The sequence below is a fragment of the Notothenia rossii genome, assembly GCF_949606895.1.
Source record: "Notothenia rossii genome assembly, chromosome: 3".
Lineage (NCBI taxonomy): Eukaryota > Metazoa > Chordata > Actinopteri > Perciformes > Nototheniidae > Notothenia > Notothenia rossii.
The window spans coordinates 27,301,038-27,318,481 of NC_136901.1; the positions used below are offsets into that span (position 1 = coordinate 27,301,038).

The 17,444-nt window shown below is 40.1% G+C and overlaps 1 protein-coding gene across 1 annotated transcript in view; it reads left to right on the forward strand.

Moving 5' to 3' along the window:
• Positions 1-17,444, forward strand: part of pcxb (pyruvate carboxylase b) — a 298,980-nt gene that overhangs the window by 94,480 nt on the left and 187,056 nt on the right. Inside the window, 1 exon segment of the mRNA XM_079671136.1 lies at positions 4,174-4,336. Coding sequence (XP_079527262.1) covers positions 4,174-4,336 — 163 coding nt within the window.

Consider the following 17,444-nt stretch of genomic DNA (forward strand, 5'->3'; position numbering starts at 1 on the left):
CCATTAACAGAAAGAAAGTAAAGTTCACACTTTTGACACTTTAGCTCAGAGCCAAAACAGAGAAGACATAGAAAAGACGAAATGTTGGATCTTGTTTTGGATTTGTTTTTTAGGAAAATGCAAAATAAAGACTTGGATTGATGTGCATAGATATATAGAAAGTGTAAATGTGTTTTAACATCCCTCAAAAAAAGGATTGATCGAAGCATTCCCAAAAAGTTTATCCTAAATAACATTGTTTTGGGTGTGTAGCATGTACAGTAGCAGGGTTAGAACATCCCCTATCCCCGAAAATACGGTAATGGGTTAATGACACTATTATTTGTTAATATATTTGCTGACAAAAAAAACAATTAATCCCCGCAGTGGTTATTCCCATGACTTTATCGGGCTCTTAGCATGCCAGAAAAGGAGTCCGATTTTCCACTTGGTTCCAATACGCTTGTTGTAATTTGGTTATTTGCTTATTTTGGAAAATATGCACTACTAAACCTCAAAATCCCCTGAAATGATAAAGGCTTTAAGGCAGGTCCTGCGTTACTGCGTAATTGTTATTTCGAGGCGTTCTAAATCTAGTTTTAAGGCCTTATTATTTGAGTTTTCGTCTTGCTAAAATGCTGCATATTCCTAAATAAATGTCTGTTTAATCACATTTCCACCAACTAATTCACACAGAGCCAACCGGGGGCCATGTAGCGCTGCAGCTCAGGAGGACTTATTGGGGTGCTCGGGCTGAGGGCGGGATATCATTAAAGTGCCAACTGTAGTGTGCTATGTGCACAGGGGCCGATGGGTACTTGTACACAATATGGTGAGTTGGAGGATGTAGGGGACAACAAATTGTATTATATTAGTAAACTTAGTATTAGTATAATAGAATTGTAACACATTTAGTTAAGATTAACTTTGATAAGCTCTCTCGCTGTGTCACTTCAATATTTCACTGTTATGTTCCTCTTTTTGTTCCTTTCTCATAGCCCTTTTTATCCTAAATACTTATATTTCTCTTTTTGTCTTCAGTGCACATGTATTGATAATAAAATACATCAAAAAGTACCCTAACAATCTAAAATTATACATCTGTCTAGTGGTATTGTACATCTGTGTAAGGTAAATATAATAAACAATATATCTGGTGATATAATAACAAAAATACCATAAAGTAAAGAAGCCTTCTTTTTCTATAGCCTTATATGCTATGTTTTCTACATAAAGTATACATCCATGATTCTATATATATATATGACATGTATCTGTCATCAAAGACCACTCTGTAGTCAAGCAGTGAATATTTCTTGGTCGTTACGGCAGATGAACAAGTAATGGTTATTCCTTTTTAAATTGATACTAAGGGAATGTGTCACATTCAATCTTTGGGTGGCAGCTATGATGGTTATTATGATTTGAACATACTGATTTCTTCATTGTACTAAGTTCAAAGTCTCAGACGTGGTCATGTTTTAGGATGTCCCCCCCCGATTCTTTCTCGTATGTTTCAGGTTAATCCTCCTTGTCTCTAACACAGCCAACTGTCACACAGCTCCTATTGTCATCTAATTTGTACTCACAGTGCCCACAATGTTCTGTAGTGCGTTTTTCAACTTGGCTGAAGGCGTCCCCTCATCCTCTTCCTGTGTAGCGCCTCCTTATTGTGGAACTTGCTAATGATCCGAGGGACTCTATTCTGTAACTGGCTGCACTGAGGGACAGATGTTGCTGCAGGCTCTTTAATTTGTCTGAGTCAAATTAGAATACAATGAATTCTATAAACCCTCCAGGGTCGTCATTCAATCAGCGCTGCCTTGTGTTTTCAAAGCAGAAGAATTATGCAAGGAAAGAAAAATGGGTCAAACTTGATTTATTATTTAATTCTATAAAAAGAAAAAGTCCAGGCCAAGTGTTTGGACTCTGGAGGAATCATTAGGTTGGTCTTGTTGTTTGGTAAATACTAAAGGCGTTCTTTATTGTGTGAAGGGAGCCAGTTGAACACACTTTGGACAGTTTGGATACTTTTGTTTTAAAGGCTGGCAAAACAAATGTAATAAGCAAAATATTTTTTAGTATTCTGTGTCCTTGTCTTTCTCAGCCTGAATAATAAATGATCAAAGGAAAAAAGAATTCTTCTGAATAAATGTGTGATGGACTTAGAGTTTAGTTTATGTGACAGGGAGGAAGCAATTTAATATATTTTCAATACAGAGATGAAACTGATTAAATTAGTAGTTTAAAAACTCAAATTTCCATATTACAATTCAAATGTTTACAAATTCACAGTACATTTTTCAATACTAGGTCAATTTAGTGTGAGCTTTTAGCCAGCATTCTTCCATGTTCAGGATGTTTTATCATAAATTAATTTGATTTCAGATGGTAATATCTTTCAAAGTTGACAACACAAACATTTGTATCTACAATATGCTATTTTACAGTTTTGTTTTCTTGAAAGAAACTCTGGGGCCAGACTGATAATACATTTCAAGAATATGTTTGAGAAAACACTGCATTCAAACCCAACAGTTGACTTTATCTTCAAACATTTAACTCTTGGCGACAGTTCACTGGAAAGCCCATTCCCCGTAGAGAACCGTTTGGACCCCACAAAGACAAGCAAATAATTTAAATCTGGAAACAAACTGGTGCGCTGATTAAAGTATAAAGTTCTGCAGAATCGTTTCCATAACCACTGTCAGGGGCATCGCTGATAACGTGACTCCCTTCATTGCGTCCTTTTTATTATTTAAGGACACGCTGTCTAATTTAAAAAAGATTCCAACATATTCATGGCGTGTAACAAAAACATGACGCGAGCGGCGGTCCAAGTTATCACGGGAGGGATCTGCTTATTCTACCAACACATTTCACACCAGGCTGATGCATAATTGTCCTTCTGTTTGGCCAGAATGTGGATATCAGCTAATTGAGACATTAAGGAGACGCCAGCCAAGACGGTGTCCAGAATGGCCGCTTGTTTGGGAGCCTTCTGTCTCTCCTCACCCTTAAAGGCAGTTTGTGTTTGGCAGAGGATTGGGCGCAGGAACACAGCCATTTACAACATTTAGTGTCCCCTCCCTCTGTGTCTGGGCACTGCTGCATTTAAAGTCTCTCCAAAAAAACAATAAAGACAGAACACTTTCATACATCTTGGCTGTGCATTAGACTGTACGAGGTCAGGAAGCTTAACCCAGCCAGTCTCATTTGAGCTTTACATTTAAATAAATGCATACCAATGAGCCCGGGTTACTTTTCCTGGAAATAAAAACATAACTTATCTATGACCTTCTCACTTTTAAATTATTGCTAATATTGGGTAATTGCTGAATAAATATAATGTACTCCTACGCGTCTGTGTGTGTGGGGCAATGGAATACTTGCTCTTGTAACATTTGCACTTTTATTTGCTTAGGCCTACTAAAATTTGACAGATGTTAAAGTTTTTAAAAATGGTAGTATTGCTACTTCGACCTTTGTAATGAGATAAATTCGAGGGCATGCACCTTTTTTTTCAAACTTAACAGTTATAAAGAAGTATGTCAATATAGAATATATATATATATATATATATATACCATGTGACACAAGGGGAGCTCTATACTTTTTATTTGAAATGAGATTATCAATTGCAAACAAGCAGAGGTTTACATGTTACACAGTGTTGATGTATTTGCCTAGTCATATTTGCATTGTACTCACTTAATGTGACAGTTTTAGAATATTTATAAACCTGCTTGAGACTGGATTTCATTTGAATGCAATGCCTTGTACAGACTTGCAATTTAACTGATGCCAGGCTTTTACTCTTTAAACATTCTTTGTTGCATTCCTTCCAATCTACAATCACACAAAAGTTTGTTGTGTTTAGTTGTTTTCATGTGTTACAAATTGTGTTTCCTTCTCGCTTCCCCAGGGGCCATTGTTCCATCAACATCAAATTATAACTTGTAATAGTTTGTTTTATTTTAATCTACTTTGTTTTAGCTATTAGGATGTATCCATGAGGGATTGGTTTACTTGTCACGCACCAGAGATTCAATTGCTTAAATGAGAAGTGTTGGAAAATATCCTCACCTCCACTGCAGAGCCATGAATAGCTATTCTTGGGTTTTGTCTCTGGTTTTTACACACACCATTTTCAGGGTTTAAATGTATTTTTCTTTCATGTTCTCTGTCCCACAGTGTGGACCTGGTGCACGCCCAGCTGCATGTGTGTGAGGGCCGCAGCCTGCCTGAGCTGTCCCTCAAACAAGACAAGATCAGAGTGAACGGCTGCGCTATCCAGTGCAGAGTGACCACCGAGGATCCGTCCAGAGGCTTCCAGCCCGACACCGGCAGGATCGAGGTAGGGGTCACTTTGGAATGACTTTCAGGTTATGTGTTGCTGCGGTCAGGGAGACCACATGTCGACAGAGGAGCAATTACTCCTCTGTGAGATGCAATTTCTGGAGTCTGGAGAAAATCTGTTGAAATGATCTGGTAAAAATATGTTTCTAAGTAAGGGATTGTTCCTCCCCATGGGGGGCAGAAACACAAGGACCATGCATAAGAATACATCAGTCAAAAAAAGAGAATAGATGATTTAATGCCAGATACAGTTAGCTATTAGCTAGCAGTCTCCGGCCAGATACAAACATAACAATCGGTCAATACTTGATCATTATTTATTATAAAAAAGACACAAGTACAACTATAATACTATTAGTTTCACCGAAAAACTCAGATTACTGTCAAGTTAATGTTGAACAGTTTGTTTTGCAACTTGGGACAAAGTGTGAAAGTCTGTGCACGTTTTATTCTCGGCTGGAAGCATGTTCCAAGGCTTGATGGCCCTAAATGAAAAGGCAGAGTGTGCGGCGGCAGTGTTTCTCAGTGGGATCTTCAAGTCTGTGTTTACAGCAGATCTTGAGGTTCTGCCCAAATTCTAACAGTGGAGCTGAACAAAGCTGCTCAATAGTGGAACAGCAGCATTTTATCTTGAATACTAATACAGAATGAGATTTTTAATCTTGAATTTTTTTATTGCGGTGTCCAGCCAAACAAAGACAAAGCATGGCTTTTGTCAGTACTTGCAACTTTAGCAATGACAGCAGTTTGTATTTCACTCAGATGGTGCATTAAACACTTCCAGGCTGGGTTAACGCTGATTGGTAAAACGCCAGACCCCAACTGGGCTCCGGATTAATTAAACAATATAGTGCTTCCTGCTTTTAACTAAGCAAATATGTATGCAGTTTCAGAAAAGACCATATGTTATATAGTGTATACTTAGCCTATAAAGCAGCATGGCATCACATTAAAGTATTCTTCCCCAGCCTGGTCTCTGCAGCATACATCTGCAGGTGTATCAACACACACTAGGGATGTGTATCTCCATCACCGAGGCCGATGCGATGTGCATCTCGATACGTTGCCTACGATACATTAATGATACATTTGAAGCACCAGGCGATGCGATGATACGATTCATCCCTGTTGCGATACAGTTCAATATGATTTGATTCAACATTATGCCATTCGGGGCGATACGATGCGATTCAACACGATGCAAAATAATGATACAATTCAATATGGCACGACAGAGGATTTAGTTGTATTCCTTATATGCAGCAAATCATAAATCAACAAAAAAGTGCTTTACATATTTGGTTCTCTCTACTAGTACTGCACATCCCATCATGCTGTTTCTTTTTTACCTTTTTAAAAAACAAACACTTGGACCTTTCACAAACAGGCCTTTTCACAACTGTAGTATTGTTCTCTGTCTCCAGAGTACAGTTCAATGTCATAACACCTCAAAGTTAAACCATTTAAGGATGCATTGCCCAGGATTAACAATGTGCAAATAACAACTACCATAGTGCAATGTATGTAAGTAAGTAAAGTTTATTTATAAAGCGCTTTTCACAGACAGTCACAAAGTGCTTGACAAAACAATGAGAGATCCATATAGGAGGCGTACAATGATCAATGAACCCACATGTTAAGAAGGCATAAAAGCACCAGAGCATAATTTAAGACACAATAAAAACACAATAAAACTAAACTTACAAATGAAATTTAAAACAAACAAAAATAAAAACATAGTATTAAATCGAATAAGATCAAGCACACCGGTTACCCAAACGCCTGGCCAAACAGGAATGTCTTTAAAATAGTTTCAAAAGAGTCAACAGACTCCGCAGATCGTAGATGAGCAGGCAGAGCATTCCATAATTTAGGAGCCACTGCTGCGAACTCTCGATCACCCCAATGCCCATACAGCTGCCAGCCTGATGTGCTTAACACTCATTCATGGGCTAACTCAGCAGTGAGCAGAAAGCAGTGGTTTCTATATGAACAATAAAGAATACAAATAACTTTTCACAATTTCATAACTGCTTACAGTAAGGAAGACATTTAAACTACTATTGGCAGTCAGTCTGCTGTAAACTAAACACCACTCTCTCTGACATAACACCTCACTGAGTGATTTAACTCATATGTCTAACTTTCAGGTTTTTACTTTCAGACGCAGACCCCACGTCGTACTAGCTTACTTGTGTACTATAAAGCGGCTCGGCATCGTTTACAATTTGAGAGCGATTTTTCAAGTTGTCCGTCTTTCTTGAAAAATCCAAAGTTTTGCCAAACGTTTGATTTGTAGGTATTTTTCGGTGCGCTGTGTTTCCTTTTCTCCTCGACTTCCATGTTTGTTGATAACTGAGACTCTCGGCCTCCGTAGTGCGAAACAAAGATCAAAGATCGTCTCTGCTGAGTTCTGACAGGATGAGAGGATATTATATGAAATCGTTTTTTTACCAATGCAAAGACGCTACCCAATCGATGCATCGCGAGTTCAACCCAAACTGTAGCCGATGTGCACTCTTTCAACCGGTGCACTCACATTTTGAACGTTTATGCCGGTACACCGATGCGAATCGGTGAATCTTCACTGCGCTAATGAGAGCGACAAACTGAACAATGAAGAGCTGAGAGTGGATTCTCCTTTATAGCACACTCAGTGTTTTCATTCACTCCGTCTATACCCGAAATATCAGCTAATATAGCTTTGTGCTAATAAGAGAAAACATGTCCTCCTGAAATAAGTGTGTGCACATGTGTTCAGTCACAGCTGCAGGGATCAACCAGCCCTTGAATAATGGGTCCATCACATTGATCCATATATTAACTTTCAGCCCTGCAATTATAAACTTACATTGCCATGTGAGGCCTGTGAGTTGGAGGCTGTGATTTCCTCTTATTTCTGTATGCCTGACTGTGTGCATCTTTATCTGTGAGAGGGATGTATACCGTGCCTTTAGTGTCCATGTGCATTTGCATGAGAGGACAGGTGATTTTCTTTGACTGTCCACATATGTGATGACGTATTTTAGACTCTATAGGAGTGCTCTGTGTATCCTTCCACATGGCACACACCCTGTGAATCACGCCATTTCTCTGTGTCCCTATAAATCTTTCTCTCGCTGATGAGGTGTGACCCTGGATGCTTTTTGCTGTCATGCCTTTGCCCTTCACCCTGAACTGTACACCCACCTCCTCTTCTTCCATCCCATCCCTTTCTTTAGTGTGTCTTTCTGCTGATTCTTTATTAGCTTGTTTTAAAACCTTAACGGTGTTTCCAAGTGCTTGACGAATAATTAAATGGCAATGAAAGCCAGTTTGAATCAATACAAATGGCACATTAGTTAAAACAAGGTTTAATGGGAACAAAACAGCCATTTTATCAGAATGAAAACAAATCACGCCATGTATTAAAGTTAATGTTAAGAGATAATGGTGATTCTGACCCCAGCCGAGGATAGTGCTTAAAAAGCCTTCTGGCTATGTCTGGCCTCTGTTTGTACCCTAGTCTACTCTCTGCTGGAGTGTGTTTTAGGAGAACAGTTCATTTAACTCTTATAAAGAGACAGTTCACCCTAAAAACAAAAACGTACATGTTCTTCTTTCGTATAGTGCTATTATCAATCTAAGGTGTTGTGATGTTGCAAGTGTTGTCAGCACTTTAATGTAGGAACTATTTTTCTCTCCATCATGGCATCGCCTCTCATCTTGAGTCTCACTCATGATTTCTGGAAAGAGACTTTGCTCTTGAGAGTTTTCCAAATGTATTTTTTTGTTTGTTTGAGCACCATGAACTGAGTGCCATCTAGTTCCATTAGATTGGAGAGAAGGCAGACATGTCTACGACCAACACTCAGCCCCTCACACCACAACAACATGGATTGAAAAAAAAGCACTGCAGGTAGAGGAAAAATTTTTTTTTATTTGGGTGAGCTCAACAGAGCAGATAAGCAAAAAAACAGGTAACATGGTGTGTTTTCCCTCAATTTTCTTGGCTGTGGTGTCAGAAACATTGATTTACAGCTGAGCAGCGAGGGGAACCTCCTCAATGATATTATCTGCATGTCAAATGTACTGCCATTGGGGAACTATACATTTGGCAGAGACCCTTTGGTTTCTTACTGTTTCTCCCGTTCTTTCCACTTGTCATGGATGCAGTGAATAAAATACTGCTGCTGCTGCATGGTGGCTTTACACGCTGGCTTTTGACTCCTTGGATGTGATTGAATTCGCCCCGCACTGCTGGCTTTCCAATCCAACAAATCATCGTCTGTAGGTTCTGAGGGGGAGAGTTAATGCTTATGTTGTGCACACAGATTTATTTCAATTGCATTTAAATCCATTAATTAACCCCCCATGGGGTGTTAGTAGTTCATTAACAGTTTATATGGCTCAATGGTCAGACCAAACTGTTTATTTTGAGCCTGATAAATCACCACAGTCAGGTGAGACATTTCCTTGTCAATTGAGCTTCTTGAGCTATATTCAAATCAGTAGCATACATTTGAGACGCATGTCCGTAAAACATTTTGTGAACACCACCATTATTTGGATTTCACACTTTCAGGTAGCATTACTGCTCACTGTGAAAACAGCTGCTTGCAATACATTTCACCTCAGAGCGGAGTCACTGTAGAGTAGCTTGTGACCTTTCCACTTCAAGGACTTCCTTTCCCATATTTTTCTTCTCCTCCAGCATCACTCGATGCTTCCCTCCCACTTATACCACTCATCTTGACATAGTGTAAATGTTCCCTCCCACATCTTTATCCTCCCTGCTTCTAGCACTGCTCTCCATCTCTCTGTCTGCCCCCTTCCTCCGTCTGTTTCTCTTCCCTCCTACACAGTTCACCCCCCCAGTTGAGCTATGAAAAGGGACAACCCTGACCCCTTTTACCATTACCACGCAATATACATGAACCAAACACAATCAACACAGGAAAAGTGTAGATGGAGGAATGCCATGTTGGAGGGACACATGAATAAATCATTATCCAAAGGACTGTGACAAGGTCAGCAGCTGAGTGACAGTGAAGGATGGATGACAGCCAGGTAGCGGTCATCAAGCTATGGGCTCGTGGTCCCTTGAGTTGCAACTTAGATCATTTACATTGATTGGTGGAAAGTCCATTCTGTAGTCTTTGCCGAGCTCAGGATGATGTCGTTGTATGGCGCTGTTGTTGCTACCATAAAGCTTTTAACTCCAACTTAAGTGGCCCGGTTGAAAATGCTGTCACTTGCACCACTTTGTGAAAAAGCTGCTGCGTGTCAACGAGAGAGGGCAGGAGCCATACACCAAAGAGAAAAAGGTTTCATAATCAGCTCTCCTGTTCACAGCACTAGAGAATAAAATGCTTTTCCAAAAGAAAAAGACAGTAGGAGAGTTGGGAATGGGGTGCAGATTACAGATAGGGGAGAAAGGAACCAAGACGAGGAGGAACACGTTTTTATTAGGATGTAGAGACAAAAGACTGATGCGTTTGTGAGCAAAGTGAAGCAAAGATCCAACCTGCTGCCCCAGTAATGGGTTCATCCTTTTTTTCCGTCTTTTGATTCCCGAGAAATAATAGACCTTTTTATCTTGTTCTATTATCATCTTCTAATGGAGCTTTCAGAGCCGGTGGAAGAAGTAGGCGAGCAGAGAGACAGGAGTAAACAAGGTGGATTGACCGTGTGCACCGGGAGGAGGGGAGCGCTCTTAAAAACAGCCATTACTCAGCTTTTATTTTAAAGGTCTGACCCACAATTGCAGTGTCGCACCCCCCCTGCTGTTGCTCTCTGTCTGCACTTTGACTGTCTGCTGCTTTGCAGTTCAGACTCTTCTCTGTTCTGGGACTAAATGTTTTTCAGTCTGTCCTCACACTGAAGAGACTTTTTTAATCTAACATTTAGGTGGTGAAGAATAAAGAGTGCACCCACAAATAGAGGCTGAACATGCTGCAAACATTCTTGAGTACTGCCATAATGGTTTCTTCATCTCTTCAGTCATTTCGCTGAGGCTACAACATTGACACAGCAGGGGTGCCAATACAAAACACAGCTCTTAAATACTTCCTAGTGTTTTTTTAAATCCCTGCTCAGTTTTTGGTGTCTGATAGACTTGTAATGGAGTTTTTAGTTTAACTCATTCCTGACTCAATTTCATGTTCCCATCTGCACTGAACGCATCGGCTACCAACACAGTACGTTGCAATCCAATGTAGAAGTCCAGAGAGCTGGTGCCCCTTGTTCCTGCTGTCTGCCAAAACATAATGAATATACTTGATTGTTAAAAACTTTAAATAAATATGGGCATTTTCAAAGCAAAGAAGTTTGATTTAAAGATTTTTTTACACTTAAGAAGTACATAAAAATAAAATGTAACATAAATTAGAATCAATTATGCATTAGTCCATCATATACATATTAAAGGGAACCTATCATGCAAATGCACTTTTGTACGTCTTTTATACATGAATATGTGTCCCCAGTGTGTCAGGGAACTCACCAAGTGTCAGAAAACACAACCTCTCTCTTTCCTCCATACCCAAATCTCTAAAAATGGGGCTGCAACGGAGAAGATTCTTATTTGAATTTTTCTGACGTCAGAAAAGGAGTGCTCCGCTATATGGGCACCTCTCCACCTATCAGGGGAATGAGAGACCGCTCAAAAGCGCTGGAGACGCTGTAGTACATATGCCAGGCCTGTAAGTGGCGCTGTAGTCTGCCACAAAAGCAGAATCAGCCCTTGCAAAATCAGGGCTGGAAAACAGCAAATGGAGTGAAATGAGGCATAGCTAAAATGCATGATCTGTTTGGTATTTTGAAAAGAAACTTCACAGACTTGTTTTATATAGGATGGCCCTACAATATCTTTCAAATATACCATGATAGGTCCACTTTAAACTAGCTTCATGTACTTGAGCATTTTTTTTAAATGGCAGCTCTTTTGAGTGACTGCTGAAACACCGGAGAAAGATTTGCACATGGTATAGTCATAAGCATGTTTTACGTCATTTAAAGCCTACACTTCCTTCATTTTCTTTAAAAAGTGTCGTTATTGCTGGGCTTCTCATTCATGTATCTTATATATTCAATAACAGGGTGATAGATTTCACAGCAGGAGGGTAGCGGCAGTTCTGTCAACCCGATGACAGGAAGCGATGCACAAGGTGCTCTGGGACCAAGCAGGGTGGGGGGGGGGAAAGTACACGCAGCACCTTGACATTTTGTATTTTAATCTATTTTCATCTCATCAGATTCAATGTATCCTTCAATCTTTGGGCATATGCTCTTTGCGATCAGTTTAGCTTGAGATGTGAAGCAAGAAGCACGAGTGAAAAAGCCTTTACTCCCATAGAGTGATGAGGGCTAAAGAGACAATTTAGACCCAATTAATGTTACAATCTGTTAGGTAAAGAGAGAGAAATATGGCTTTGTCGAGTAATCTGATTTCCGTACTGTACACAGAAATATTGTGTGTGTTACATTTGATAGCATCAACAAGGAAGCAGTGGTCACTTTTGTCTGAACATCTATTGCCGGGGGTCTTTCCTTTTTTTTCTCTCCATTTGATCAAACTATCAAAACCTCTCTTCCAACTGTTGCCAATGATGCCCTGTCCTCCTTATTGGGCCGGCCTTTAGGAATTTTGGATATAGGTACACAATGGTTGGAATTGGGCCAATCAACAAAGGCTTTTATCTTTTACCACTGTCCAAAAACCATATTTTGATACCTAATGATTTGTATACTCAGACATGTTATATTGGAATAGGTTATTTGCACAACACACATTCAAATAAATCACAAATACAGAATTGTACGCTATGTATGTTTACTTTGATTAAAACATGGCATAAGTAGTTTTATGTACTATATGCTGGACAGAACATGTGTTAGGAAATCAAACTGGTCATAATTTCCTCTAATTCATATTACTGTGAAATCATCTTCTTCAAGGACTGGATTGAGATTGCATTTTAACACATCATGACATGTCATAAGCCCAAAAGGATGTTTTACTATATATAGCTTCAAAATGTAACTTGATGCAATCTGTTAACGTTAGCTGTTAGATCCATTATTTAGCAGGACTGCGCTGCCCAAAGGATGCTAACCGCTAACAGCTAACTAGCTTCTGCTGATTTAAACACATATTTGATATTGACAATGTAGCATTATCCCCATGTAACTTTGCATAGTCCCCCCAGGCCTTGAGCTGGTTTCATCTGTATCCTTTGACCCCCCCCCCCTGATGGCTGGCTAATTCTAATTTCAAAAGTTTTAATAACCTTACATTCAGATTTTCTCTCCCGATCTCAATTAACCATCCATCTATCGAGTTGTTTCTAAAATTCCTCTCATCCTTTTTCCTTTCTTATTTTTCTCTTTCTCTCTCCTTACCCCCCCCCCCTGTTAGACCTCCTCTGTCTCCACAAAAAGACAGCTAGTAATAAGGCCACATCCTGCTGTTCCCCTCTTGCCTCCTCTTCCTATTATCCACCTCCTCCTGTTACTCAGCACCTGTTCCCCTGTTTGCCTTCTCTCAGCCCTTCCTCCCCACTTTCATCTGCTGTTTCTTGGACTTTTTGAGAAATCCAAAGCAAACTATCCTTAGATAGAGAAAGAAAACCTTACTTCTGCAGTATTTGTAGCCTTGAGGGAACACCTTACTCCTTCATCCTGTTTCATTCCTTATCAGTCTGAATTTGAATTCCAGAAAAGGATACAGCTGTCATTCCATAATACATGCCATAAATCAGACTTCAGGTTGTGTCAACTTCACATCTGTCTTTCTATTTCCACCCCCGCGACAGACCCTAGATGCAGCCTTGTTTCTCCTATTGGAGCACATTTGCATTCATCACTCAGTGTTTTAATGTAACGTTTTACAATGCAGTTTGTTTGTATGGCTGTGCACAGGCTTCTGTTTCTCTGTGCGTGTGTTCCCCAATCTCCTAAGAAACTATTTCAAAATAGGTTGAGTCCTAATGAGAGGAAGTGTGTTTGTCCCACATAATCATAAACACCTTCATCTGCACCCCATAAACAGCCTGCTCCCCACGTCGATTGACAGTCATGATTTGTCGCCATTATCTTTCTTTTATTCATTGCTGTAAACAAAGCAGTCAGTAATCAGCGGTTCAAGAGCTTTGGTTGTTTGGATCTTGATAAAGAAAATCTCTGCATACAATAGAATACAAATGTAAACCTCTAAATGACTTCCACACACTTTAAGAAGGATGTTTCCCCGGAGACTGTTGATGATGCACGGCCACCAATTTACTCTTGCTTTTCCTCATTCCTAAGCCGCGTTCAGGGCATATCTTCCACTGTCGATGTGCATTGTAACATCCAAGAGTGCACCATTATCTCCTTTGTGTCACAAATCAAGCTTTTGTGCAACTTGAATATATCCATAAATGTTGGACCTGTCCAGATATTATTCCTCAAATATATTTGTACATGTTTACAACTAAATGTACAGTTACTTTTACGCGTTCATATTGAGAAAATCCGGTGGCATATTGCTCTAAAGAGGTCACGGCTACATTATCCAACATTCCCACTGCACAGACCAACATCCCCAGTATGTGTGGGCCAGCTGCAAAAAACGAGTTGTTTGAAAGCACACGAAACCTGTGACACGTGACGAACACATGAAATGAGAAAGCAAGAGGGACACACACTTCATGTGCTGCCTTGTTAACTCTAATAACATCCAGGACCTCTGACCAGGTGTTTGAACACTTGGAACGCACACCTCAGAAGTGCAAACCACCGGCCCTGCAGGTACAGACACACACCCCCGCCGTACAGGGTGTAATCTCCAAAGAAAGCACCTTTCGCCTTGAGGGGTCGTGCATGTAGAGAGCCTCCAACGTGAGCAGACTCACTCCTGATGTGTGTGTGTGTGTGTCGGGCTGGTGTGTGACACAGAGTTACTAAGTAACTGTGCTTTTTTCCACACAATCGCCGGTCAAATCTATCTTTCAGTGCGATAAAACGTCCCCCCCCCATGCTTCTCGCTCCCCTCTGCCACTCATCGGCAAGGTAATTATAGGCTCAAATTAGCCCAGCATTTTACGGAGTGACATTTCTATTCCTCCCTTTTTTCCTCCATTAGTTCGCCCTGCACTCACTTCTCTGCTCAAGCATTTGGTGGTATTGTCCAATTACTGTCTCGCTTCTTTTTCCACTCATCTGCCTCTCCGATTCCTCTCTATCCTTTCTCCTCCCCTCTGTCTGTGCGTCATCCCATCATTTATAATTCATCAAAAACAGCCAGACAAAAATCATTAGTAATAATATACGACCTGCTTGGAAATCATTCCTAATAATGTGGAGTCAGAAACATTTTAATCACAGATATTTGACGATTGAAAGTGTGTTATTTGAGGCTTTTGGGCCCCCTGGTTACACCTGTTTTCAGTTAGCGTTGCACCAATGGGTCAATACCCAATAGCGAGACTACACTTTCTTCCTTTTCCCCCACAAAGCCACAAGGTTCAATGCGCTGAACAATAAGATAGCTTTTCTTTCAAAAAAGCAAAGCTAATTGAAACTGAGGAAACATGCATCAGTGCACCCTCAGAAATGCTCTGTTCCACACTCAATTCTCCGATAAACTGCTTCTGGTTCCAGGTGTCGTGGAGGGAAAAACTAAAACTATTACAGGCAATCAATGCAAATGATTTTTGGGATCATTTCAGTTTCCCAGACTTCATTAAATTACAGTGATATAGATCCTATACCAAGTGTTGTGAGGATTAACTGGTTCCATTTTCGGAGAAGTCAAATAATTCCTGTTGAGAAATTGGGCTGCTGCAGAAGGAATAATAAACAGATACATCTCATGGAGGAATTTAATAGAAAACCAAATAGAGCTAATGGAATTTCAAGCGTATTTTCCAACTCATTATGAAGAGGATTGATAAGATGTAAAGCATGAATTAAGAAATGACTCGTAGAGCGGAATAGAAAGAGACTGCAGGCTGTTGCACCGCCATGCATCAAACCTAGCTTAATTTGAGCGCCACCACTTAGTATGAACAAGTGAGATCTGAGGTGTAAATTCAAGCATATGCCTCATTAAAGCAGCTTATTAAGTGCTGACATTATGGAACAGTTAGAAACAATGCAGGTCCTTATAATAAAAGGTAATATTTTGCAACAAGAGCACATCACGACAATCTTTTTGCGACTGATTTGTTTCAAGCCAATCATCACAAGATGAAAAAAGGATACAGATCATACAAATGTAAAGAAAATAAATAACTGCAAGGAACTCCATGTCCACTCCACCACAACCCTCTTGCCGTACCACAAATATCATAGATAATGTTTGTTTGCAATTGCATTCATTCATCTATTCACACACATTACAACTATCTACATCATTACAATTACTGTAAAATGTTGTGTATATACAGCTTGATTTTGTACAATAGACTTAATGTTATGTTGTGCTCACATTTGGAATGTCGTTTATTTGTGAAAACATTTTTTTAAAGTACGTTTTCCAGACAGTTGTCACATGTATTATTTATAACCATATTTGAGTGTAAGACAGCCACCCTCATCTTAGTTGAAACAAAATATCCCAATATAATTTTAATTATTTTTGCCACCATTCCCTTTCTCCAAGTTGTGTTAAAGTGAGAACAGTCATTCCTTCATTGCTTATGAGTTATATCCTGAAGGTCATTTCTGCAGCACCTCCCATTACCATATGTCCACTTCAGTTTTCCAAAGCCCAATTTGGAAAGAAAAACACTTGTTAAATCCTAATATGCATCCTTAAATGATCCCCTCCATTTCACCTTACCTGTGCCAATTATTTGACCTCTACCTTGGGGTTACACTCCTTGTGAAGAATACAAGTCTGAATATCTATAAGATGCTACAGGTACCCATACACGATCATTTTCTGAAATAACTTTACATTCATGAAAGGCGTGACATGTTGTTTTCATGTCCGTCTCCCCGGGAACAACATCTCTGTCCATATTTGATCTCTGTGTGCAGTAATGGCTGACCTGTAATCTTCTATAGTGCGTCTCCTCCGCCTCACTGTATCCTTTCCTTCTATTATCCCTGTCACCCCTTTCACTGATGCCTTTTCCGTCTGCCCTGCTGTCACCATCGACCATCTGTCTGTTGTTTATGTATGTAGACATCCTCTACAGGTGTATAATGCTCATCCGTACAGGTGTGAGCCTCTAACTGAATGTCCCAGTCTCATATTCCTGTCGTTTATGTTGTTTTGCCTTCCGATTCCTCGCCTCCTCCTAACTCTTCTCATTTATCATTCCTCCTCCGTTTTCGCTTTCTGTTGCTATCTCCGTCCCATCTCCCTCCTTCCATTTCATATTTTCCTCCGTGTTAGCTTTCTCTCTAGTTATTATTCACCTTTTCTCCCTCCGTCATTTCTCATCTCTCCCTTGTGTGCCTTTGTGTCGTTCCGTCTCTCCCTCTGCTCCGTTAGTTGATTTGTTTTCGCTGCTTCATTTTTCTTACCATGTTGACTTTCACCCATTGTTGTCTCCTTTCTATTTTCTGCCTCTTCCCCCCCAAGATTTCTCCCTCTCTTGTTCTGTCGACTTTTCCTCCCGCCTCTCTCTCTCGTGTTGCTGATTTGTTTTCCCCTTCACTTTCTGCTTTCTTTCCCTCTTTCATCTAATTTGTACACTCTGATTCTGTCATTTCCTCGGTCCCCCCTCCCCTTTCCATTTATTTGTACCTTTCCTATTGTCTTACCCCCTCGCTCATATTCCACCCCCCTTCCGTTGCTCTCTATGGAAATCTTCGACTTATTTGTTGCTTCTTAGTCCCCCCCCCCTCCATCGTGCTCGCCTAACTCGTTTATTTTTAAATCAGATTCCTTCCTTCTCTTCCTCCTTCCCGTTATACACCTGGTCCCCCGTTTCCCCCTTCTCACAATATACCTCCCTCGTTAGTTTGCTAACACTGTCCTATTTGTCATTCTTTCTGTCTTTTTCCTCCCATGCACCGTCCTCATATATTCAGGCCTCATGTTTGTATTTTACAACAGTTTATTTATTCTTCAATTATTTTTCTTGTCTCCAATCTCTGTGGTTTTCCTTCACCAACCTTATTCTATGTGT